Genomic DNA, 27,325 nt, shown 5'->3' on the forward strand with positions numbered 1-27,325 from the left:
TTGAATCTTAAATCAACCGTTTCGGAAATATAGGGTGACATCAGGTAAATTGGGCCATCAGGTAAAATGAGCCAGTTAAGGTTTGAGCCTCCTAGCTTTTTAAGTTTTAACAGGCAATGGCTGTAAATGATTTCAAATTGTTGCTACAACTGTACTTGAAAAAAAACAATTGATTTGAGTGGTCTCTGGTTGCTGTTGTGGGTGGGACAATGCTTTATATCCAGCCTGCTGAGGAGAAGTGTGCGAAAAGTGGCCTGGCAAACAAATTTCACTTGAAACTGATAAGGTTGATAACTCCGTAAAAAAACAGATATACAATAAAAAATGTGATTTATAATACATATTGTGATTCCCCCCATTGGATAGAATGCAAAATTCTTGCCAAGCTTACTTATTTTTAATTTAAATGCATTTTTTGTGGGTGGCCCAATTTACCTTAATGCATCATGGTAAATTGAGCCATGCATTTCAGCTAAAGTGGGCCACATACAAAACACAGTCTTACACTGAAGTTACACAGAAATTGAGGGTGCAAAACATGTTCAAAGTTAGATATATATCCAAGGTTGGTCAGTGCCACTCATGGTGCCATTAGCACTGTGGGGGAAAAAATGGCATCTATAATGCCACACACACACATACACACACAGTAAAAGAGCCTATAACATAGTCAGTTAACAAAGAGCATAGCAACAACATGATCATGCAATTTTAAAATGCATTTTAAGATTAAAAAATGTCTTCAACCTCTTATGTATTCACTGTTAATGTTAAGTTTAGTGTTGTAGTTTAGTAGTAGTGTCAATTTATTATTAAAATGTAAATGATTTCTGCTAAAATTACTGTGTTGTTCTCTCTTGGCCCAATTTAACTGAACGGCTGGCCCATTTTACCTGAACCTTCATCGTACCTCGAGAGGGAACATCCCGATACTTTAACTCTCATAATTCCAAAATAATTATACTTTTTAATTTTTTTTTCACACAGAAACATTTAAGAGACCTATGTCGATTTTTAAAAATATCAATGGATTTCATGCATAGCGTTTTTGATGGTCTTATTAATCGTTTACCAAAAAGTGGCCCATTTTACCTGACTTCACCCTAGCTTTAGAAAAAAAAAAAAAATTCTGGCACAACTTGCCCCCGGTGCGGGGTAAGTTGTGCCATTAGAGAAAATACACTGGGGTAAATTGTGCCATTGATAATTGAAGTAAAACAGATAATTTTAATCTCACAAATGATAATGCTATATAAAAGCAAGACATTCAATACAAAATTAAAGCCAGAAGCGGCAATGATCGGGCCTTTGCGTGTCCCCATGCAGTCGTGGAGGCCTGAGCCACGCTGGGGGCTGTGGCGCAAAGAAACGCAATGTTTTGTTCATCCACCAGGCTACGAGCACAACCAGACTGGGCAGGTGTGTTCAGGGGCGGTCCCTCATCACACATGTCAAGTTTCAAGCAAATCCGTGCCCACTGCCATGTTTCTCCTATACACAGACAGCACTGCCACTGGCACAACTTAACCCAGGCCCTTTGGCACAAATTACCCCAAGCCCAGCATTTTGAGAAAAAAGGATTCCCCAGCTGTTTTGAGCTGGCATCATGCTAACTGTATAGACTCATGGTGTAGCTTAATAAAGCACTAAAACATGTGTGAACTGTTTTCAAAGTTATCTATAATTGTTCAAACATGGCAATCAAAAAACCTTGATCATAGAAATTTTTACTTTGGAGGGCAAAAACTTGTTTTTTGAACATAAATGTGCTTTCCTCTCAAGCCATGTGTCTCCCTTCTTGATAGGATGAGTGAAATGGATGCCCCTTCAAAAATATGTGGTCACATGACCAACTTCTTCTATGGTTTTCTAGATAACAGGGGTGGAACTACTTGCCCCATGGCACAAATTACCCCACTCTCCCCTACAAATGTTCACCAGCTCCAACAGTTTGTGGTGTTGCAATGCTCTCAGTATTGTTATTAAAAGAATACCTACAATAAACATCACATAAGAGTTTAACCACTGCCTAGCTGTGCTATTACAATAAGAAAAATAATAAAAAGTAGGGAAAAATGTGACTTTCTTACCTCAAAATTATATTTCTTTCCTCCTAAAGCTGTGCCTCCTACTTCTTTACATGTGGACTAAATTAAGCAGGTGCATAGTTTCCCCTTTGTAGCATTGCTATCTGGCTTTGTGTGTGTATATGTAAAGCCAGATAGCCAAGCCATATATAAATGAATGTATATCATGCAACACATTTCTGTCATTAACGTAATAAACACTGTATATTTTTCAGTTCAGCTTTTTATTCAGATCTGATATTGGAGGTATTGGTATATATATTGGAGTAAGGGGATCCACAGTGGCTGCATATATGTTCAGAGCCCTGAGAAGTTGTGCTGCACCACTGGATCGTATGTTCACTTAGCAGCAACAACCTCAGTCACGTAAGCAACAACATCCTGTTTTGTTCAAGGAAGTCATGTAGTAGGTATTTAGACCCCGAGACAAAAGCTGCCAGTCCTTACATACCTGAATGTGTTCAGCAGACAAAACCTTATTATTAGCCTATTCCCAGGAGAGGTAGAGGCACTTAACGTGTTTTACCTTATGTAATGTAGAGATGTTGCATCAGTTTTTCAGTTTACAGTCTATCTTTGAAATAGTGACTTGTTATGCATGAATGAATTAGTGCATAACAGGAGCTTCTCATTTCAGCTCTGTCACAGGTTTCTTGCAACAAACTCAGAGGCTTTAAGCAGAGCATTTCATTCAGAATTGATCACAATAAAATCCCTCAAACATTTGGGTGAAGACAAATAAGACAGGTTATTAAGATATTTCATTTTATAAAAACGGGTTTCACTTTGGCAGTATTAGTACTGTATATACATAAGCAGTACAGCAGTTTGTATTAAAGCAAAAGTGTCATTGTTTCATTGAACTGCTATTTAATCCTTTCATCCATATTTCTCAGCACAATGCTACATTGTCATTTAATCTTCTGCATAAAATTTTAATGGAATTTAAAAATCTTTCAGGAAAAGCTTACAAAATGGTTCATGTGTTTTATTTATATTTATATAACTATAAATGTGGACTAAGCATCAGATGAAACCACACTGGTTTCAGTTCCCTGTGGTGATGGATCATACAGCGTGTTGCTGAAAGAAAACTCAGCTCCATGTCGAGTGCCCTGAAAGGAAAAACATTCCTTTATCATCCGAGTTTTTTGGCGTTAGGACAAGATGCTTAGTTATCAATCCCTGTTTACTTACATCTATATTGCAGTCAAAGAGGTCAAAGGCAGAGTTGGGTTCAATCATAGTTGTTGGCTGGTTCCTAAGACACAAAAAAACACAGAGATGTCAGCCAATAACACAAATCTTTAGTGTTATTATGTACATCATGTTAATTATGTGGGGTTTTAAATCAGGGATGGAAGCGTTTATGAAAAAAAAGGTTGGAAATGGCAGATTGTCTTGTCTGACTGTCACAACGATGAGCCTAATGTCAAACTGCCTCGAATGTTAACAGAAAAACAAAACAAAACGCCATATACCGGACTGAAAACCTGCTTAAAATCACTGTACATTGCATTTCGTTTCCTGTTCAGCATGAAGAGCAGGACGGAGATGATGATCCCAGCCAGCAGAGTCAGACCAACTGCGAGGCCGGCGGACAACTCATCTACAGAGACAGAGAAACATGAGAAGTGCTCAACATTTTACATCAACACCTTTGTTTCTATCATGACACCAGTTTGACCACAAATCTTACAATGGAAGTAGTTATTTGCACTAAGATTCAGGAATTCAGGAGAGGTGAATGACATTTTACAACAACATAAACAGCAGAAGATAGTAATAGTAGATGCTGGAGTTGAGCTGAGGAGGATTTAAAGTTACCATTCCCTCCATCAGGAGGGTCGATGGGTGGATCTGAGTAGCAGCCGCCAGGGGAGATGGTAATATCATCGAGAGCAACATCCCCACCTGTAGTCATTCCCCTCTGATATACAAACACAAACTGTGCAAAAAAAAGAAAAGGAGCGATTCAGAAAATTCAGAAAAAGACACTCAAAAACAGTAATTTTACTGTTTAATGTGTCAGAGGTTACATTTTTCAGACACTCCTGACTAAATGAAGGTGTTGTATTTCAGCTGTAGTTCTTCTTTAAGTCCAGAATATCAAATCAATCCTTCACCTCATGACGAATAAAACTGGGTTTATTTCTAACAAACTGGCTCCAGAAAAAACAAAACAAGAGAAAGCCCTTATAAAATCTGTCAGAAGTCTATAATTACCCAGAATGCTTCTTTATGTTCAACAGACAAACTAGCCATCTGCCACTTGTCTCCCTTGTTTCCTGACTCAATCCACGTCAGATTCCCGTCTTCGGTGCCACTAGCATGCATTTTTCTATGAGAGAGACGACATCACCAATTCAATAACCACATAATGTTCATGTTTAACGTTGATACTCGTCAGATATCAGCTGTTGGTTACCTTACCTGTCATTTAAGAAAACTCTGAGAGTCCCAACATTGCTGCCGTACATGTGGTACCAGAATGTGAGACAGTGCCCTCTGGTGGACGGCTGAAACACATCACTGATCAGGAAGGACATGTCTCCCCACTCACCCACTGAGCTGTCCACATACAGATAGTGACCTGGTGAAAAACAATGCGAGACCAATCAATAAAATTAAGGATGGGAAGTGCTCATTCTTCATATAAGATGAAATGACCAATATGACTTAGCTCTTAACCCACCATATTTTGAGTTGGTGGTGTGATCAACACTGGGTCCGGTGTTGGGGTTAGGCGAGGCTCCGCTGCCATGGAGCCAGTCCCCCTGGTCGACTCTTGTACCCAGGTTACTCCAGCTGCACATGTTCTTCTCAAAGTCGCAAAATCCCGAAGAGGGACACTGAGCATCTGACAGCTGCACATCATCAAAAGCCATGTCCCCTTCCTGGGTCGGGCCGGCTTTCACACCCTCCACCACAATCTGAAACAGAAAGCAATGTATTGACAGAAAATGCTTGGTTGATGTATTGATAGTTTAAAATCAGTCAACTTTATCATACTAGAGAAGAGAAGGCAGAAGAAACAGACATCCAGTTGAGTTATATTTGGATTAACAGCATGGGTAGTAAGAGCCTTCTCACTCAAATCTCAAAGCAGATAGTTTCAGTTTAATGTGGCTGAAAGAGAAATCAAGTTAAATATCGAGTTGCATGTAGGCAATGGCCCATGTTATATTATTAATGAAAAACAGACAGTATTATAGTAGAAAGAAGAGGTGCCACCGCACATAAAGTAGTAACTTTAATGTAATTTATTGGTTAAAAGCTTTGCAACGCGTTTCACCACACGGGCTTCATCAGGCTCATAACAGTCAGTCCATATCAGCTGGTTTTTATAGGCTGCTTCTGCAATCAGTGGAATCAGCAGCAGCTGATAAGGGGCTAGTAGGAGCCAATTGGCATCAGTTACCAATACATAGAACATAAATCTGATGATTTCAAAATGTCAAAATATCACAGGGCTCAATCAATACAAATATCAAGCTGAACAATATATAAAACATTAAATATACAAAATTCAATACCACTTCATAATACTCCCTACGACTGATCCCTACATAAGGGGAGGGAGGGTAGTGAAAGAGAAAGAGACAGACAGTATTATATTGTTATTTGAGATAGTGCTAATTCAGATATTCAATATATTCTAGTAGTTTTATTTTCTGGAAAATCATGCATACTGCATAGGCACGTTTCGTTAAGTCAGTGGTTACCATAAACCAAGTAAATGTATTATAGCCATAGACTATAAAATAGCCCAATAATGAGCTATTTAAAGGTAGTAGAGTGCAAGTAAATAGTAGCATAAAAATGGAGATACTCATATAAAGGACCTACATAAGTACAGTTCCTGAATGAATGTAGGTCATTGCCTCTTATTGGGTGTCTATCTATATCTCTTCTCCCCCGGGGTGGCTCTGTATTAGTGACTCACCCTGTAAGGCTGAACCCGAGGCAGAAGTGAAGCCTGGGCAAACCTCCACAGCCGGCCCTGGTCTCCTGTCTGAGAGAAAATCAGAGCTTCCTTCCCATCTTCACTTTGCTGGTAAACATTCAGTGTCCCCGTGCCTTTGCCGTACATGTGGTACCACAGCTGCACACAGGCTCCTTTGCCTGCAGGCCCACAGGGAGGAAAACCACATCAAATGCGATTTCCATTAGGAAACATTATACTGAATATCCACAAAAGCACAATATTGTCATTGTAAACTTCAGACTGCTTAGATATCAAGCTATTTCATGGAGAAAAATAGCAGAGGTGAGTGAGGTCAGTCACTGTAAATTAAACCGAACATTGGTCAATTTGTTGGGCAGAGGACGGAGAATTCACACCATATTCAAGAGGCTTAAATCATGTATCTTTTCTATTATAATTTTCAATTAAATTTGGACTTTCTGGCCCTGAACCAGTGTCTAGAAGAACACACAAACAGTGGCTAACTGTCAAACCAATAGCGGCACCATCTTTCTAGTTGTGGAAAACATCAGTAAAACCAAATCAGAGCCATATATATGTGCCAAATATACGATGCCCTAATGCTGATTATCGCTTGTAGATCTCTTAGGAAACACTGAGAGAACAGTGGAGAACATGCTGGTGCCTCTCTGACCTGCAGGGAACAGCGGTGAAGACATGGCAGCTCTCTGGCCGGCGCGGTCCGCAGCACTGGAGGGTAGGTAGTAGTAATGGCCCGCGGGTGTGTTGGTGGTGTGGTCGCTGTCTGGTCCTGTGTTCGGGTTGTGAGTGGAGCCCGACTCTCTGACCCAGTCAAAGTCATCAGTCGTCTGCTGCTTCCAGTTACAGCTCCCCTCCTCAAAGTCACACAGATCTAAAAAAGAAGCATTTTGAAGTGCATTATAATAATATGCATGCATGAAGAATAACAGTTGGTACTTAACGTCGTCATTATCTCTTTAATAACGTGTGGAACTGAACATAAATGAAGTTCTGTGCTTTTCTTTGAGGATATTTAATCCTGTTCGCTGCAAGCTGTCACTAAAAGCTGCTGAGTGTCTGCACTCTAGTTACATCTCCGTCTGTCTGTATGCTGTTAGTTTGTTAATATATCTCCTTTCTCCTCCGCCTGATTTTATTTTACCCTGCTTTGTCTTTGATTGTTACTGTACATCCCCCCCATAATCCTTTAAAAAATAAAAATAGAACAGATTATATTCTATATTTTTATTATTATCCAAAAAAATCCCATGAAAAGACCAAAACACACAGGAGTTTCCGCGTCAGATTCTAAATCTAAACCCCGAGCACATCTGTAAAGACGTGCAGACGGAAACATTGCTCAAACAGGAGGAAATTGTGCATTTAGCGGTAACTGTTTTCAGCTGCTGATCTGGTGCACTTTGGTGTAAAGCAGCAGGAGGGTATGTGTTGGGCTGACTCAAAATGAACTGCGATTTATTTTATGTTCATTGCAATGAATGAAGAAACATGTCGACCATGTTTAAACAACAATGGGGATGTATGACATTCAGTAATAAGCTGTACCAGACTGTAGCCACACAGTTTGTATGATCAGTGTTGGGTTCAGTCCCCACATGAGATTCAAACATGTATCAAAAGACATATGCTTGAACTGCATCAGATCTAACATCACATGCAACTTAAGCATTTGTTGTCCTACAAAAATACGTATCAAGGCCTTTGCATGTCACAAGACTGAACACGTAAGGATGATACTGAGAAATAATTAAGTGGGAGGTTAAGTGGGAAATCAGTTTTCTTGTTCCACAAGCTTTCATGTCATTTTGAGCAACAAGATGAGTAAGTAACTTTAAACAGTAAAGTGTGCCCTGACTTGAGAGATTCAAGTCAATCTTTAACTTGCATAACAGTTGCATACTGAATCATATGGGGAAATGAACTAATAACTATGTTTAAAATGTGATCTTCTCCAGCTGTAGTCTTATTACCAGAAGCAGGACACGGCCCACTGATAAAGGAGATGTCATCGATGGCTATGTCTCCTGCCTCTCCTCCAACTGTAGCCTCCAGAACCACCTGGTGAACTTTCTGCAACGTCACATGGCTCTGCACCATCAGCCACTCATCCCCCTGATTTCTTGATTTTTGCCAAACCTACAGGACAGACGGTAGAGGCTGATTCACTTGTCACAAAGAGGATGTGAGGAGATTTTTTGCAACACCACGGTATGCAAACTGTGCAACTTGCACTAAGTATACCATGCATTAATGTTATTTTGCAATCAGTATTTCACAATTATGTGAAAAGTATAATAACATAGAAAACACAGTAGGAACACCCTCACATATTTCTCAATCAGCCTCACAGATGTGGCAAAGGGAAGTAATGTGGTTTTCACTGTCTTCCTCCATTTATACTTTTCCCTGCAGCAAATCGAACACATAATAAATAAATTAAACATTTAATGCATGCTTTACCAGTGTTTTCTTCAGGGGGTCAACAGTTTGTAGAAGTATCCTCAAAGAGCCGACAGTAGCACCAAACATGTGGTACCAAACTGTGAGACAGTATCCTTTTTCTCCAGCAGGTGGCAGTGGTGGAGACTTCAGCTGGGCCGTGTTCCCCTTCACACTGGGTGAGGAACTCTCGATGTAAAGGTATGTCCCTGTTAAACAACACACAGCAATAATCCACAATCTTTCTCCCTTTTGACACCTTAACACAAACAAGGGCCAATTTATAATCCTACAAATGTATCAATGAGTTGCGGGGAGTTCATTTACAAACTTTGTTATGTTATAAATAAACTAGAATTACTACCTTGTGGTTGCTTGTGTGTCTGCCAACCAGTCCAGTTGCAGTCAATTATGATATTAATTCTTAAATTGTTCTAAATTGACCATCAAAATCGAAGCATCATCATCCGTGTGAAGATACTGTATGTACCACATTTTAAGAAATTGTGTGAAATACTCATAAGAACTGAAATACATCTCTCTTCAATTCTGTTTCAGCCTTGCTTGATCTTGCACAACACGAATGTTTAGGAATCTAGAGATTGAGATTGAGATATTTTAGCACTGCAGTGACCTTTGCCGGAAGTGTGGTCTCCTGCAGGCCCGGTGTTGGGCGTTTGAGTGGGACCTGACATGCTGAGCCAGTCCAACTCATCTTCAGCCCCCTGCACCCAAACACACAGACCATCTTCAAAGGAACAGTCATGGGCCGACAGAGCTGAGAGGGGAAAGACAGTTTCAAAATAAGACAACCTGCTGTTTGTTTCAAACGCATAAATGACGAACTACCCTTTCCACTACTACTCGTTCTAAAATAAATTCACATGTCATGTTGATGAAACCTTATTTACCTGGTGGCTCATAGGACTTTTCACAGTTTAGAAAAGAGATGTCATCAACAGCAAAAATACGATCTCCAGTGACTGCTGCTCTCTGACTCGCTTTATTCAAGCTACTAAACAAAACCTGGAAATATAAATGATCATATTAGTGCTTTTGTAGGATTAGTATCCATGGAAACAAAACAGACATATTACAACAGTGCACTGAGGACATAATTGGAAAATGTTATGCATTTTTACTTTCAACATCCACCTCCATGCACTCCCTAGACTACTGATATTCACATCCCATTCTTATAATGAATTTGCTGCTGCATGTTTTAATGCTTTCCCCCTATTGATATTGTGACAGTAATCAACAGACTTTCTTCTTTGATATGCACATTTCCATGTTTTTTGAACTGTTTCATAGAGACATGGGCATACACCTTATAAGGCTGCTGGTGCAGGCCTAGAAGCAGATACTCCGAGGTCCAATTGGAGACAGTGTTGTGACTGCGTGACCACAGGATTGCTTCACTCCCTTCGGCTTGCTGCATAAGCACTCTGAGTGACCCAGCACTCTCTGCACTGATGTGGAAGTGAAACCTTTGCGCAGGAAAGAAGGAGGAAGGGGATAGTGTTGGATTGGAAAGACAGTTAAGACGGGGGCAGTGGGGAGGATTGAGCAATTCATACAACCTTCAATCAAAAAAAGAAAATTACAGATGTTAGATAATCAGAGTTTGTGGTGGTTATCACTCACAGAAGCTGGCAGTAGGGGGATGATAGGTGAAGTGAGCGACTCTGTAGCCGAGCCTCGCTCTGTGTAGACCCCTGACTGAAATTCACCGTCATGTAGTGGCCTGAGAATGAGGAACAACAACCTAAATCAACAAGACTGACTCTTAGAGAGAGAGAACAACTGCTATCATTTGTGTGCTGCGATATTTTGGCATGTTATTCCTTGAATGCTTTACCCTGTGCGTCTAGAAAAAATCAGTTACTCAGTCAATGAACCACCTCAGTTACCTGTGTTGACAGTGTGATCGGTGGGTGGCACAGTGTTGTTGCTGGCTCTCTGCCTCTCCCACTTACTCTGCCCCTCACTCTCATCGGTCCATTGGCATTGGTCACTCTCAAATGTGCAGAGACCTAAAATGCCAAGAAAAAGTGTGAGTAATACTGCTGCCACAAGAGGGGTGGTGGAATTGGTTCATGAATCAAAGGTTTAAAAGAAAACGATTTGTCCCATTGAGAAGGTTTAATGGATTAAAGAAACTGGGTCCTGTAGCAGAGGAGGTTGATGGCCCTTTGTTTTGCATCTTTAGTCCTTTGAAATAACATCAACTTCTCTTTTCAGTTTTTGTTTACAATTTTTTTACTTTTATGGTACCTCAACTTTAATAGGAAATCTCAGACAAATTCAGTGATCCACAAGATCTGCTCTGCTCGGGGTGAGCCCTCTATCAATTAGAGTTGTTGTGCAGTAAGTAACGTTACTGCAACTCTCTTTTGATCAGCTCAAATTGTGTACGTGTTCATCATTTCTTGTCAATGCAACTGTTGTTCATTTCAGCTAAAGAGTGACAGTTTGTCGTGACCTATTTTATCTGACAATGTAGCAAAACTGCATCTTACAGTGATTCATGTTCTTTAACCAAATGCTTAACTCGTCTCTTTCTACTTCACTAAAAAAGAGTTACTACCCCGCCCTGTTTTCCATCTTGTAGCCTACTAATGAATACACCTGAACAAAAAACTGAATACTTCTCAAAGACCGTGTGCCCTGCTGAGAAAACGGTGAAGGCGTTTTTTACTGCAGGTCTCTACAACCTGGTCCAGATCGATGAAAAAAATCCAGCTCTTACCACAGCCGTCCTCATCCTCCCCCTGTGGGCAGTCTGCATGAAAATCACACTGTAATGTTGTCAGGATACACACTTCTCCGGCTGACCGCCAACAGAAAAACTCATTTTCCTGCAACACCAAAAATAGGAAACATTAGCAATGAAAAACATAAATTTGTTTTATGGAATAATTCATTTCAGTTGCTGTTTACCTGACAGGGGTTGGATGGTGTAGTTGAGGGTGTATTAGTTGTTGTGGTGGTGGTGGGTGAAATGTCAGGGTCAAATACACACTCTTTGGAGAAAGAGATGTCGTCCAGAGCCGCCAGCCCTCTGGGGCCGTCGCCATGCTCATATCCGAAGACAATCTGAGAGGAGGAAAACAGAAAAAGACAAATGTTCAGCTTTCCTGCCCATCAGTTGTAATCAAAGTTTCATAATTTCTAATTCAATCTGTGGAGGGGTGCATTCATCTACAGATTCTTTCATTGCATCCAATAGCCTCCACGCTTGTTCTTAAATCTCAAATATATAATTTGGATACAAAACCAACAGGATGTAGAGATTTTGTCATCTACTGTCCTCACTGACCTTGCTGCTGGCTGCCGAGGAGAAGGTGACCTCTGCTCTCTGCCAGCTGTAGCTCTGTGAGTTTTCCCTGAGCCATAAAACTCTGTCGTCACCATCAGGCTGAAGCGTCCTGGACCGGGCCGTTAGTGTGGCCGCTGCATCATCCAGACTGAAGTAGAAGAATCTCACCTACATAGAAAGAGTAAAGTGTTGTAACGGTGGATGAACTGAGAGAAGAAGCCGATAGTGTTTCTTTAAAAATAGCCTTGTGAACTGAGTTCAACCCGCAAGAGTGGTTAATGATATACTACACCTTTATGGAGCTGAGATAGATAATAGCTGAATATTCAATATTCAATGCACAGCTAGGTATTACTGTAATAAAACCAGGAGACAGGACAGAACAGGCGTCTCACATCTGACATGTGCACTTTTTTGATACTTACAGTAAAACTACATGATTTAACCATTAGTCATTTCATGAGTTCACAATTAGTCATTTCTGGTGGATGTGAAAAAGATTCAGATTAAGACTAACTCAGCTTTTCTTAAACCTCCACAGAGTCTTTCTTCATAGGCTCATAGTTCTTTTGATGCCAAGATTTTGTATTTTACTGATTACCTGTTTATGCTGTGTATGATAATATTGTCAGTTTTTACTTTTATTCAATTACAGAAGAGTATTATAGCTACTCATGAAAAATAAAATGAGAGGAGGAATAATTTCTTTCATCATGCAATTCGAGAATAAAGTCGAAATGTTGTCAAAAAGTTGATATCAATTAAATGCAGTTGCATAACTTCAGAAACCTGCTCTTACCGTTACACTCCACGGATGCGTGCAATTGTCAGTCGCACTCCACTCCAAATTTAATGGACCAGAGAGGAAATTTTGACTTCCCTCTTCACACTGTATTTCGACTTTATTCTCGACATTTCAACTTAAGTCTTGAAATGCATAATGGAAGAAAATCTTCCTCCTCTCATTTTTTTCTTGAGTGGCTCTAATACAACCATAGATAACAACAGCACACTGATTCATTTTAGAAAATCCATTTCAGACCTGTCTCTCACATGTTCTTTTCACTGTTTATTCTGCACCATCCAGTATTTGATTTTTTCAGGGACCTTCTTAAGAACAACATGGTGTATCTAAAGTGGGTTTTCCTGTGAGCCAACATGTGGTGTACTCACAGTGCAGTTTGAACTGGGTAGTAAAGTCCTGGAGACAATCTCTGACGTCTTTCCCCTCTCGGCCAGGAAGGTTCCAGGTACAATATAGTGACCTGTGTGGTTGACAATCCAATTAAATCGAGTTATTCAGAGACACAACTGTGAATAACTAACCCTGTGGCTCAGAGAGTCTGATACCTGCAGCAGAGTTTTGGGTGTGATCCCTGGGAGGCCCGTGGTTGGGCCAGGCCTCTAGTCCTTGGCGATGTGTCCACTCAGCTCCTGGTGTGTCCACATCACTTTCTGCCCAGGAGCACAGGCCTTGTTCGAAGCTGCACCGCTCCACCACACCTTGTTGCTCTACATTATGTATTATTATCATGAAAAAGGGGAAATAAAGGAGGTCAGTTATTACCACTTGGGTAAATCCAGATCTGATGATATATTTTCTTTTAAAGGGATAGTTCAACATTTTGGAAAATTGGCCCATTGCCATAATCGCCATAGTCATAGCAGTAGGTTCGTTACCTTCAATTGTCGGTGTAAGCTATTTTTAGAACGGAGGAGTGGAGCGGCAGGCTGCTCAGGGCTATGCTACGGAGGCTAAGGCAATTTCTTGGTTTTCCTCATCAAACTCATCAAATACACAACCGAACAACTCCAAAAGGCTGTCGTGGACAAGTTGTGAGCTGCACAATTACCACGCTATGAGATAATAATGGAACGTTACGAAACGGAGCCGTTTTCGAGGTAAATTCATGCAAAACCGCTGATGCGTGTTGCGTTCAGGGACAATTTTTCAGCAAGCAGACTCTGTATTTACCTTGTATTTACCTTGAAAACGGCTCCGTTTCATAACGTTCTGTTATTATCTCATAGCGTGGTGGTTGTGCAGGTCACAACTTGTCCACGAAAGCGTTTTGGAGTTTTGGGATTGTGTATTTGATGAGTTTGATGAGGGAAACCAAGAAATTCCATTAGCCTCCATAGCGTAGCTCTGAGCAGCCTGCCGCTCCGCTCCTCCGTTCTAAAAATAGCTTACACCGACAAATAAAGGTAACGAACCTACTGCTATGACTATAGCGATTATGGCAATGGGCCAATTTGCCAAAATGTTGAACTATCCCTTTAAGTAAATCTTACAAGGCTGAAATGACACAGATCATTTCTTACCATATATTGAAATGCCAGGATTTAAACAATTCAGGGTTTTACCTTTTCACGTTTGGAGCTGTTAATTATTCATAAATCTTTGCAGCAGAGTCCAGAATAGCCTCCACACCAGTGCAAAATGTACCTTTCACCATTTACTACCATTGCGATATAACTCACCGCAGTCGTTCTCATCAGACCAGTCCCCACAGTCATCACTGAAGTCACATACTTGGTTGCGCTCGACACAGACAGTGTTGTTGCACCTGAACATACTCTGTGGACACGAGGGCTGTGGCTCTGAAAAGAAAAACAAATATTTTATGAAATCAGTCAGAAAGATATGGATATGGATGACAGAAAATAATAAAAAATGTTTTCAGTTAGCGCAGGTGCTCTACCTGGGAGGGTGCAGTTTGTGAAAGCTATGTCATCAATAGCGACGTGTCCTGGATTGTTGAAGGTCCTGGAGGCTTCGAAGAGGACGGCGAAGTCCTGAGGTATTCCCCCGAGCGTTACCGCGCCGCGTTGCCATCGGTCTCCTTGGCCGCCAGACAGCCACCACAGTGTCGTGGACCTGGAGCTTTCCTTCAGCACCACATTGAGCTCTCCTGTGTTTGAAACAGTGCACAGAATAAAAGATAACATGCAGAAAGTGCAGACTTACGCACGAAGGGAAGAAGAACATGTGATTTGTTTAATAGCTACACACATACACGTGCGTATGTGAAACGTACCCTCTCCATACATGTTATAGTAGAAGTGTAGAGTGCAGGTGGTGCTGGCCTGGGTCATGGTGGGACTCTGCAGGGCAGCAGGGCTGACTTGGTCGCCTCGGTCAGACTCCACTGACATGTACCAACCTGGATGAGTCAGGTTAGAACAACCATCATTTAACTTTGTGACTGATTTGCAGTTTAATATGAAAGACAAACATCTTTTTATCATTGGTGTAATATAAGCTAAAGATTGTGCGTGTCTGTACACAGGTTATGTTTGCTTTTGCACAGATTTGAACTGTGAAGTGGTTCAGATGCAGAAATCCTGTCTCTATGACTGTATATGAGTCTCAGTGTAAGAGGAGTTATAGCAGATGCTCCTACCCAGTTCAGTGCCCAGTGTGTGGTCACCGGAGGGTCCAGTGCTCCCTGTAGCATTTCTTCCTCTCACCCACTGAGACCGTCCCACACTGATGTCCTCCCAGTCACATGTGTCATTTTCAAACGAACAACCCACAAATCCTAAACTTGTTTCATTTACTACAAGGAAAAGAAGATTGTTTTATTCATTTAAAAACTCTACTGGAATAGAACTTATTTTAGTTATTATAGGTGGAAAAAAAGACAATCGGTACCTTGACAAAACCCTGGTGTGAGACTGATGTCATCAATGGCAATAAATCCTTCATTGTGAGCCTCTGCTTCAATCAGCAGCTGAATGTGATGTTGTCAGTGGATGTCATTGATCAGCCAGTCTTATTTAGTGTTATTGTATTTTAAACAACACATATACATTACCTGGAAAGGATTGACCGTCTCTATAGATTGGGAAAGCTTGGTCCAACTGAGTCTACTGTTGTTACGGTGGAACACCAGATCCTTGTCGGATGACCCTGAACGCTTGTACACCCGCAATGTCCCAGAGTCACTGACAAACAACAGACAAATATCATGCTTTTCTCTGATACAAAAAACTGCTTTACTTTAGTCAGTTAGAAATGTATTTTTGGTTGTTTTCTGACTGAACAAAGCAGAAGACGTTACACTTCTATTTCATAGTGCCAGAATGGGCTTTTGATTGATAAATGGGCTTTTGGTATTTTAATTTCCTTGTTTTCATTTGGGTTACAATGAAGGTAAAAATATCATTTATTTTTCACAGTAATTTTCAGGGAGTAGTTTTTAAAGGCGTAAAACTACCACGTTTTAAATATTAAGTCCTGTGTAAAGACTGAACTCTGCCACAGAATATTCTCAGTCTTGCCCAAAGAGAGAGCAGATGATTCATGTCTGAATGACATTTGTGCACACTTCCTGAGGAAGTCGATGAGGAAACTAAACAGGCTAAACAGGATAAAGTGCATCCTCTGCATTGTCACATACTGTATGATGTGAGAAGGTTGGTGATTTGGATGTTTATTTTTTTATTTACTGATTTATTGTTTTGTTAAATTCTTACCTGCTGTTCGTGTAGTACCAGTACCATAAAGTGAGACAGGAGGTTGTGTTTTTCTGTTGGATCCATTCTGACACTACCTGCGCAAAACTTCTGTGGTTTAGGTGCAGCGATGAGCTCAATAAAAACCAACCTGCATGCAAAAGAAAATAAAATTAGGATAAGAAAATATTAAGTTAACCCACCCATTTTTGCAGAAAGATCAATGTTTGCTAAAAACAATCTTGTCCAAGTGTCTTCTAAAGAAAGGTCACAAAGAAATCTTCTCTTCAGAGAAGGAAAAAGGTCATGTCAGTAACATGACGTACAGATTTTGTTAATAAATAATAGACTGTGATAATTGAAGGCTGTCAGCTGTTAACATTGCACCATCGGCAGCAGCACTTGGTCAGCTGATCAGCCGCGTCATCTGACCTACATTCACAGGTTTACCTAACTTATTTAAATAATACTCAACATCTTTTTATGCACTCCACTGTTGGCAATGCAAAGCAAATCGTTGCAGCAATATTAGCATTCGTACTCTTGTTTCTGAAAGACAATCATCTAAGGATTGTTCAGCACCATGGAACAGATCCCATTCACATTATGGATGGTAGTTTCCTTCTGTTTAAATTTTGCTGCCGTGCGGCTTTTGCTGAAGTCGCTACAACTAGAAAAGTTTGCGGTCGGCAGAATTGATCTCCCAAGGTGGCTTTTACTCTGTGTCACGGTGTCTTAGACCAGGGGTTAAACTTATACCGGAATATGCCTATATAATAAAATATTAATTAGTGCAACTTTAGGGGTCAAATCTGTAAATACTATTGTCTCTATGCAATCTATAGATTTACTTCTCTACTGAGACTGTTCTTGGGGATGTGGGGACTTTTTTTGCTGGTTCAGGAAGGCCCTATGTGTGGATATGGTGCTCTATCAATGGCATCTGACAACAACAGTGAGAAGACCTCTACATCTACTCCTCCTGAGTCATATCCATATTTATTCTATTATGATAAGATTATATCCGAGGTCGTACCATCTGGGGTCTGAGTGGTGTGGTCTGTAGGTGGACCATGGACTCCCCCGTTTGCCATCACCCAGTCATGTCCATCTTCTTTGGGAACGTTAACCCAGCTGCATTGTCCGGACTCAAAGTCACAGCTGCCTGGAGGACTGCAGGTCCCATCCCTCATAGAAATGTCATCTAGTTTTACTGTGGAATTAGTGCCTGGCACTTGGACCACCGTGAACGCCACCTAGTGAGGGAAATGCACTGTTTTAGTTTAGCATTTCACGGGAATGTTTGTAGTTTTGTGGAAAGGCATCATCGAAAAAACACAACAACAACCAAAACAACAGCTTACGCGGAATTTGGGCGGAGACGACACGGTGACCTCTGCCACCTCCCAGCCCGAAGACGGCGCTCCGGACCGTTTCCAGAGGGCATCGCCTTCTTCCCCACTCCGCAGCAAAAGGACAGCGAGGTCATTAGAGGACTCAGGTAACCAGTACCTGAAGAAGTACAGTGGATACACAACGATTAAGATGTGCACCACCAGATGACCTGTGGTGTGTGTTAATGTGGCAGCACGGGACTCACCAGAAGCGAATGCACATCTCTGTAGCTGATGTGAACTCCGGTGTGACCAGTTCAGCGATTTCAGTCTGTGTAGAGTTTGTTTTCATCACAGCGACATAGAAACCTCCAGGACAGAGAGATACAGGTGGTTCAAATCCAATCATGGGCTTAACACTACAGTATACATATTATTAATAAAATAACCACAATAACACTGTGCTAGTTCAGCTCTGAGCCTGGCATTGCATTGAGCTTCAAGCTAAAATAAACATGCAAATATTCCCATAATAATATTACTAACTGGCTGACAAGCAGGTATGTTTACAATATTCATCATCTTAGTTTAGGCTGGGTTTTAGCATGCTTACATTGTATATTTAGCACTAAACAGAGAACATCTGAGTTCAGTCTTCAAGATACTTGGTGATAAACCAAACTCATGGACAAATGCCATTTACAGATTTTTCTTTTAAATCACGGCAACTCTATATGAAAAGTTAGTTGATCAGTAGGATTCAAACTCAGTGAAGATCTAAAGACAACTTATTTTGAATGCAGTCCAGACGTTATGAGAGATATAATACTAAAGTGATGGACCATCTGAAAGAGTCATGCTGCTAAAAATCTATTTAAGAGTTAACTGTTGTTTGATAGCGTCCAGCATACATTACATATTCTAACCCCTAACCTGATCAGAAGTTAGTATTGATTTACAATTGATTCATTAACCTCTCTGTGGTGAGACTGTGATTGCTTTACTCTTTCAGGGTGTTGCGTGGTACCACAGTTTCCCACTCACCATTTTCAGTTCCATAGGTGTGATCCACATGATGCTTTGTTCCCCTTTCGCGGTGCCATTTACCCTTATGACTGACCGAGTTCGCAAAGCCACACAAGTCAGACTCAAACCCGCACATCTCTAAAATGTGGTTAAAACAGGAAAAGCTGTTGTCATCAGTGGTTTATTTTGAATTTCTGTTGACATCAGGTAGTGCTGGGTCTGAGTTCGCTTACGCCGATCGCTGCAGGCCCCCTCCCTAACTGCAATGTCATCAATGGCGATGAATCCTCGGCTGTTGGTGTTTCTATGGCCGGTGAACACAATCTGTGGAAAAAGAAGGAATAAAATCATGTAAGGCAGAGAAAAAAAGGGAATCTAGGTATAATCTAAATAAAATAATAAGTTAGAAATGCTAATAAAGAAGATTAAATAAATACATGTGCATATTTGAGCCCATTTGATACACTCGACAGTAATAGCTAACTTAATATATAGGGAAATATGCAATAGCTGTCAGCATATACTGTAAAAATCAATAAGTTACAAGAGGTTTGAGCTAAAATAACTGTGCCACCAATATATAGTATGTCCACATGAGAGATTTGGAAAGTACATTTTGTGATAGTTATGATACCTACTAGTGTCATTGTGCATACATGAAGAAGTTCTTTTGTCAATATTTACCCGTGCTACATCACTCATGCTGATGGTAACTTGTGCATTGATCCACTCAGGATTCTGAGTCCCCCTCCGAGTCCACACCGACACCTCAGAGGATTTCTAGAACAAAGCAAGGCATTGTCTGTTTAGCTTTGAGGTAAAGTCGCTAAAAGCAACATCAGCAACAGAAGATTTGTAGGAGTATAAATTGGGCTACACACTGTCTGAACCAACAGATCCAGAGTGGACACAGAAGGCCCGAGCATGTAATACCAGAATCCAACACAAAAGTTTGGCGCAAGATTGACAACAGGAACAGAGATGACGGCTCGCTCTTTGTCCTTGGAACTGGATCCATTTACCAGCAAAAATGCACCTTGGTAGACAAAGACAACACAGACGGGCTTTTATAACTCAGTGTAACTGGATCATTGTTCTTCTGTCAGTGTACCAGCCAATACAAACAAACATCGTTTTTTTTTTGTTTTTTTCTAAAACCAAAATAGGATTATTTAGCATTCATTATTTTTAACATTCAATAGTCAGTACCTTTATTATTTCCATGAGTATGATCATACTGAGGTCCATCCCATGGTTGGCCCACTTGAAGGCCACTACCAAGTGTCCAGTTGAAATCATCACTTTCTTCTTGTGCCCAGTTACAAAGACCTGTTGTACAAGATATAATTGTAATATCTTAATATATTTCATCTAAAACATTGCTAATAGAAAGCACTGGCTGCAGAAATATGTATTCAAACATGAAATGCTCCATCTCAAGGGGCTATTCTCTAAATAAATTCAACAACTGATTAATAAAAAATCACATTTATACTGTAACTCTAATTTGACTGAGCTCTACTGAAACTCAGTGTCACCTTCTTCAAAGGTGCAATCCATGTTGGAGGCAGGAGCAGCAGTGGTCGTGGTGGCAGGGGCTGGGGTGGTCGTTGGGACGAGGTCATCACAAGATTTGTCCCTGATGATGTGGACGTCGTCCAGAGAAAAGCTTCCGTCTACTGTGCCAGTATAATTGGCTTGCAAAATAATCTGCAATGAATGACAGTTCATTGGAAGTTTATTTCTATTGCTCCTGTGCAGTATTTTCTTGCCATTTTCATGTTATTCTACCTGGTGAGGCCCTGGTGCGTTGTAATCCACCCTGTCTTTGATCCATGTCCTATTCATATATCCATTCGTATTCCACAGAGGCCGCAGTCCTGCAGTCTCATTCACAAACACTGTGAGCGTAAGGGGTGAGGGCCCTGAAAGTACCACAATTAATCATCATCAAAGGACTGAAGTTTGCAGGCTTTAAGAATTTGCCACACATGGATAATGCCATGGGACACAAAGATGAGGACAGAGATGAGACATAAACATTTTGTAAAGTGTAATTACATCAGAGTATCCCAGAAAGCCTTTCAGTGCTAAGAACGGATGCTGGTATTTTGTTATGTTATGAGCCTGTACTGTACAAAGATTTGCTTATAGTTTGGTCACATTTTTGTTTAATATTTATCATGTGGGAAAACCTAATAATTTGGTGTTGCAGCTACAAACTACTAACGAAAGGCATGGCTATGCAACAAGGCATGCATTGAGTGCTCATTTTACACTGCCTCTACCAAGAACTGAGGCAGAACTGTAATGTACAGAGCAGTGACGTATTGGAATAGGCTCCCACCAAACATGACCAACATTGAAAATAAATGGAGATTCAAAAAGAAAATAAAAGAGGCCATTATTAGTAAAGAACTTACATTTTCTTAAGGTTTTGAAAAGTCAAAGTTGGTTTGTATTTGTAAAATATTTGTATTCTTATTATTTTGTTTTATTTTGTTGTTTGTCATTTATCTAATTCTGTAAGTTATTGTATTATGTTTTGATTGCCATATATGAGTGTCTGGACCCCAGGAAGAATAGTCCTTACCAAGGTGAGGACTAATGGGGATCCATAATAAAACTAAAAACTAAACTGTCTGCACTGTATGTGCTGTACTCTCACATGCATTTACAGCAAATGTCTCACTATGATCTACAGCCTTTGTTGACACAAGAGTTACAATCTGTGTTTTAACCAATAAATCATGCATAGTGGGAGAGCAGAGACAAAAATGTACTCACCATATCGCCACCCATCAGCGTAGTGCCACAGCTCAAGACAGGCTTGGTCCACAGCCGCCATCGACTCACTCTCCAGTCGGGCAGATTCTGTTTTCTTGTTGGGCCTGAAAAAAACAAAGTGGCCTAAAGACAGAAAAATTTCCACCTGAATTATTTTCCAGCAGTTTCAGCGTTCAATGTTGTACTTACAGGTACAGGAGACTTTACTGATCCCCGAAGGGCAATTCAGTTTCTACAATCCACCGTGACCATACACATACAATCAATCACACACAGCCTAACACACGTAGCAGGGGTAGCTTGATGGAACGTAGGAATGTACAAATATAGCTCATCTATGGATATATATATATATATATATGTATATATAAAACTCTTAACACACAAGGCAATTGTCAATAAAGTGCAATACTAGAAGAATGCGGAGAGCAGAGTAAATAACTGTGTTCTTTACCAACATAGATTTTGTGAAGTGTATAATGTCAGGATGGATATATTGCTGGGAAGTGGTGTGTTAAGTGTGTGGTGCTTTACCTAAACTAGAATCTGTTGAGTGGTCACTTCCTGGCTTAAAAGATCCCTGACTGGCGCCTGAAAGCCAGTCCCAGTCCACTCCGTTCTCTGTCGGAGGACTGTTGACCCAGCCACACATGTCCATCTCAAAGTCACAGAAACCTGCAAGGAGCAACACAGATGCCCACTGTACTCCCAATAACAAACATTCATTTTCATCTTTCATGACTTTTATTTTATTTTCCAAGTTGACGGGGGTCACTAACCTGTCGGGGGACAGGCACCGTTCAGGACAAAGAGGTCATCGATAGCTATATCTCTCCTCGGTCCGTCCCCAACTGTTGCTTCAAAAATCACCTGGCAGTCAAAATGACAAATTGATTTGATACCCTAAGCTATTTCCACACAACTTTCCATGTCTTATGAGGAAGCTTGGGCAAGAATTTCTTAAAATTTGAAGTATCTACTAAAAACCTTTATGTGTATACCACTAGTCGAGAATGTTATAACACTTCTCATCCCAAACCAGTTTGTCTGGAGAGTCTGCAGAGTCACAATATTTTCTACTGGTGTAGCTCTGATAAAGTCTGGGGGTTTGTTTTGCAATTCTTAAATTATTCATTCAAAAACCATTTTCTGATTACATCCCACTATGTAGGTATTAGTCCTACCTGATACGGGGTATCAGGGCTTAGAAGTGTCACTCTTCCGTGTCTCCAGTGCTTCCCCTGATCTCCACTTCTGTTCCAGAGCTTCTGGGTGTTTCTGTGGCTGCCAGGACTGTGCAGGTGAACAGTCAGTTCACCCACTCCACTTCCCTCCATGTAGTACCAGAACATCAGACATTCCCCATCAGCAGGGGTCGGGTCCATCGTCGCAGTCATCATTGCACCTCTGGACCCAACAGGATGTCTCCACAACTGCGCACTCAAGTAATAACCTACACATAAGGCATACAGTAGTTACGCACATGCTGACTTATATGATTGTATTTAACTTTTATCTAGTCCTGACATAGCAGTGGTACATTAGCCAGATGAGATCTCATGAAGTTGCAAACCTTGCTCTGTCCCCAGAGTGTGATCTGCGTTGGGGCCGGAGGAGTTGGCCGGTTGGGACGTCCCCGTGATCCGGCTCCAGCTGAAGTCTGAAGAAGGCTGGTGCTGCAGACCGCAGAGCGAGCCCTGGAAGGTGCACTCTCTCTCAGGAGGGCAAGAACCATTTCCCTTGGCGGACACGACTATGTCATCAATGGCTATGGTCCCCTGTGTGCCCCCCACGACAGCTTCTATGATAAACTAGAGAATAGCTTGAATTAATTGAAAAGGCAGTGGTTTCAAGATAGGAAAGAGTTTGACTTTGACATGAACTTGGAAGTTAATTGGACATAATATCACAACTAAAAAACACATTTATTCTACAGGGATGAGGTAACTATAATAGTGAGAGAGAGAAATAACGAGATAAATTTGTGATTTGGGGGGAAACATGACTTGATGTGTTTATAGTCTTTCCCATTTTCATATGAAACTGATCTCCATGGTCCTCTAAATACAATGCACAAGGTGATGTTGTCATTCGCACAAAAAAGAACAATAAGAATACCTGTATTGGTTTTTCACTGTTAAAGGTAAGATCAGCAAATCGCCATTTGTTTCCTTGGGTACCACTCCTCATCCACACAACTGTCTCTCCTTCACCTGGATGCTTTACCATAAATTTCAATGAACCTGGTGATAAGACACATAAACAGAACTTGATGTGCATTATAAGCTCAGAAGGTGCTGAGGATTCAGAATGACTGTAGTGATCTAAGGAAAATGCCAGAAATAATATCTTCCTTTAACATCCATATTGATTTAGTTTAGTTTAGAGAGTGCAACTTTGGAGATTTAGGCACGTACCAATGCTGTTGCCAAATATGTGGTACCAGAAGCTCACACATGTGACTTGACCTGCAGGTTGAGGGATGCTCATGAGTCTTGCTGTTGATGAAATGTTCCGGTTGTAGCGAGTGTCTATTAACATGAAGTAACCTGTAGAGAGAAAAAAAAACTTTCAAACTGTGCAACTTTTAAACTCATGTAGTAAGGGATGAGTATGCAGCACTGGCTGCATTATTACATAACCTATGACTTTTCTTACAGCAGCCCTGGGAGTTTTATCATTAATTAATACAGTTCATGTTGTACACACATGGTTTAAAAATATCAAGTCGCCACAAAGTAGTTGCTGAAAACATTTTTTTGTTATCTGTCCATAAGATATTTACCTTTGCCAACCAGGCCTTCATATGACCTACGTTCCCGTTTCCAAAAGGTGCTGGCAGTGTAATCATGATACCATGAACAGGTGTCGCTCTCAAAATCACATGAGAGTTGGTCTGATCCTGAGGGGACATCTCCCTCCCTGCAGCTATCGAAGCTGATATCATCCAACATCATGTATTTGGGTCCATGGTATGGAGGGTCAAATGAAAACAGCAGCTGTATAAAGAGAAGTGCTTTACTCCACATTTGCTCTGACAAAATAAATCATTGTTTTATCATTTTTTACTTTAATCCCTGAAGGAGCAGGTTACTGTGACAAGATGAAAACATTTTCTTGAGAAGTACAGGTGCAGCGATTGCATGTTACTGACGTTAAAGGACACGCTGGGCTCTCGAAGAAATGTGGTGTGATCTTCTGATAATACCAAGTAGAGATATAAAACCTAAATTATTTTATTGAACACCCAGGCGGAAATTAGGTGTCATAGAAGCTCATGAAACCAGATACAGATACAATAAAATTTTTAGGTACAATAAATGAAACCTTGAAAGTGAGTCCAGTATCAAGCTATTATATGTTTATTAAATTGTAGCATGACTTCTTAAATATTTTAGATTGCTCTGTCTGCATATGGCCTAAAGGCATACAGGATATCTTACTGACCTTGTATCCTCCTGGCTGATTACCAATGCGGACCTTGGCGTTCTCCCATGCATCACTGCTGCTTTCAGAAATCACCAGCAAATTTGTTGTATCCCAGCCTCTGAGAATCTGTACTTTAAGACTCTGGTAATCATATTTATGGTACCAGAAGCTGAAACACATTAAGAGTCCAATCACAGAAACAGCAGACAGCTAGCAAAGCATGTTTGTCAAGTCAGGTTCCAGTAAAATCACTGATATGCTCCATTAATCGAGCACATGCACCATCTAACTGTAAAATACATAAGTTACAAAGACTCATTCTTCGGAATACCTCATCTGGCAACCCAGAGCAGTTGCCTTCTCAACAGGATACTCCAACACAGCCTCAATCACAGTACTGCTATTTCCTGCGCACATGAAATGACCTGTATCCAGCAGACAAACATCCAACATTATCAATGAACACTAGAATTTAAAATGCTACTGCATGTGTTTAAAGTGAATAATGAACAAGGAAATGGCATGAACTGATCAGGACCGGTTAACGATTACCCTCAGGGGTTCCTGTGGTATGGTCATGTCCAGGAACTAAGGTTATGTTTGCCATCTCCCAACTCCAGTGGATATTGCCGTCACTGTTGTCTTTCCAACCACAGGTGTGATTCTCAAAGTTGCACGAGCCTAAAGGAGAGAAATAGGAAAAAAATCCAACCATAAAAAGACATATAATACACTGTGAGAACATAAAAGCATACCTCCTGTTCATGAACATGGGCTGTCTTTCATTGACAGCCTATGTCTATGATAGAAAGACTGTCAATAATAAAATCACCTGTAGACAGAATTCCAGTTTTATTTTTCATTTTTCAGTTTATTATAAACAATATAATATCTAATATTTTGAGTTATTTGTTCACAAGTGCATGTGTCCTTTTGCATGCACTTTGGGTTCCTTGCAGCTTCATAATTTGTTTAATTGAAAAAATGATGACCCTAACCCTAACCCCAGAAAAAAGGATGAATTTCAGATAAGGATAGATTCTAAAAGTGGAAAACTTTTGCACACCGGTTATCAGGAAGGTGTGTTGTGAAGCAGCATCAGACTAGTAGAGAAACTCCCACACACTTTCTCACTTGAAACATTTATTAAGCCAACGTCAATGACCTTTCTCAAGTCTTCAATGATGCCTTGAGAAAGGTCCGTGACCGAAATGATGGCTTAATAAATGTTTCAAGTGAGAAGAAAGTGTGGGAGTTTCTCTACTAGATAAGGATAGATTAAAAGGTGCTGAGCAAAGTCAAGGATGAATGCATAGAAAGTTGATAAAGGATGAACCAACATATATCTACTCTAAACAAGAGGACCTACAGAAATGTTGAAATTAGGAATTAGTTTGACAATGTTTTACCACAAAACTCCTCATCAGAGCCATCTTCACAATCCTCCTTAAAATCACAGACAAGTCGCGCAGGAAGACACTCTCCAGATGTGCAGTTGAACTCCCCATCAGGACAAGAGGAAACGATGACCAACAATACTATAAAGACATTACAGAGATTAAAAGAAGAGAACTTAGGAAAGAAATGTGACCATCTGTTTGAGTTGCACTACAGTTTTTCTGTTTTTATTCATCTCAGAGCTGCCACACATTGTAAATCCAACAGTTAAATACACATTTTCATGCAATATAGACATTGCAAAACGTTTCACTGTGGAGTTTATGAGTGACAAGTCTAGTGACTTCTCTTTACTGGACCAGTATGCATATTAAAAAAAATGTATATGACCTGAAGATATAAATGACACAGAGATGTGCAAGATATTCAGCTCTGGTGACCCTTACCTGACAAAACAAATAATTGCTTCATGTCTGGAGAATCATGACATGAAATCCAGAGAGAGGGTAAATCCTTAAAGCATGACTGATTAACAGTATGTGCCTGAATTATTGAAGAGCAACTTCTATTACAACAATTCAGCTAAGGCTGTGAATTCTTATCACTCAACCCCAGCTTAAAGTCCAGGGTGTACTCAGTAAACTGCATTACATTTCCGTTGCTTGTCTTTATGGCTCTGACTCTGAGTGCGTGCTGCACTTGTTTTAAGCAGAGCTTTAGATTACAAGAATGACCTAATGTCATAAAGGTGATACAGTAGATCCAGATTTTTATAGTCTCCTGTTGTACAGACAATCATTTCTTCAAACTGTGAGGTGATGGAAAATGTTAATGTGGGTCAACTTTGACATCTGCAAAGATTTGAGGATAGCGTCCAGTGAAATTAAACATGAACCTTTTACCTTGATGGATCCAGTGAATTTGGCAGAAACGTGTGAATGTGAACAACAGTACATGTTGTGAAGGCCAAACTGGCTCTTATCTGACCTTCCAGCTGGGTGGCAAAAATACAATATAACTTAGAAAAGTCCATGTTTCAACTTCACTAGTGAGGTCAGCAATAATAATTTGA

General features: G+C 40.5%; 1 protein-coding gene across 1 annotated transcript; it reads right to left on the minus strand.

Annotated features, from left to right (window-relative positions):
* Window positions 1-3,090: 3,090 nt before the first annotated feature.
* On the minus strand, window positions 3,091-26,739 carry LOC146970393 (MAM and LDL-receptor class A domain-containing protein 2). The gene is made up of 51 exons (XM_085803937.1): window positions 26,700-26,739; window positions 26,265-26,393; window positions 25,408-25,536; window positions 25,187-25,280; window positions 24,874-25,024; window positions 24,212-24,425; window positions 23,844-23,975; window positions 23,545-23,669; window positions 23,000-23,237; window positions 22,611-22,879; window positions 22,206-22,296; window positions 21,961-22,101; window positions 21,427-21,549; window positions 20,431-20,564; window positions 20,178-20,349; window positions 19,849-19,968; window positions 19,521-19,675; window positions 19,324-19,419; window positions 18,873-18,963; window positions 18,658-18,777; window positions 17,880-17,982; window positions 17,644-17,791; window positions 17,316-17,535; window positions 16,301-16,430; window positions 15,640-15,769; window positions 15,477-15,555; window positions 15,226-15,381; window positions 14,860-14,985; window positions 14,524-14,733; window positions 14,303-14,422; window positions 13,169-13,330; window positions 12,992-13,083; window positions 11,819-11,986; window positions 11,440-11,595; window positions 11,249-11,357; window positions 10,410-10,532; window positions 10,144-10,243; window positions 9,827-9,986; window positions 9,408-9,522; window positions 9,131-9,274; window positions 8,518-8,705; window positions 8,028-8,193; window positions 6,710-6,928; window positions 6,034-6,212; window positions 4,783-5,020; window positions 4,521-4,680; window positions 4,314-4,428; window positions 3,915-4,035; window positions 3,600-3,696; window positions 3,285-3,348; window positions 3,091-3,202 (listed from the first exon to the last, which is right to left on the minus strand). Exons 1-51 carry the CDS (start codon window positions 26,722-26,724, stop codon window positions 3,107-3,109), a joined length of 7,143 nt encoding a protein of 2,380 aa, XP_085660063.1. The 5' UTR covers window positions 26,725-26,739; the 3' UTR covers window positions 3,091-3,106.
* Window positions 26,740-27,325: the final 586 nt, after the last annotated feature.

Source organism: Trachurus japonicus, chromosome 17 (genome assembly GCF_045865225.1).
Source record: "Trachurus japonicus isolate A0001 chromosome 17, Traja_1.0".
Taxonomy (NCBI): Eukaryota; Metazoa; Chordata; class Actinopteri; order Carangiformes; family Carangidae; genus Trachurus; species Trachurus japonicus.

Bases quoted from the DNA above. Each gene is read 5' to 3' on its own strand.
- LOC146970393 (XM_085803937.1), bottom strand. From the start codon at position 26,724: ATGAAGCAATTATTTGTTTTGTCAG. The intron at 19,676-19,848 runs GTACTGACTATT...TTGTCTACCAAG, and splicing joins TACTCATGGAAATAATAAAG to GTGCATTTTTGCTGGTAAAT. The intron at 16,431-17,315 runs GTACGACCTCGG...TTTTGCATGCAG, and splicing joins CACCACTCAGACCCCAGATG to GTTGGTTTTTATTGAGCTCA.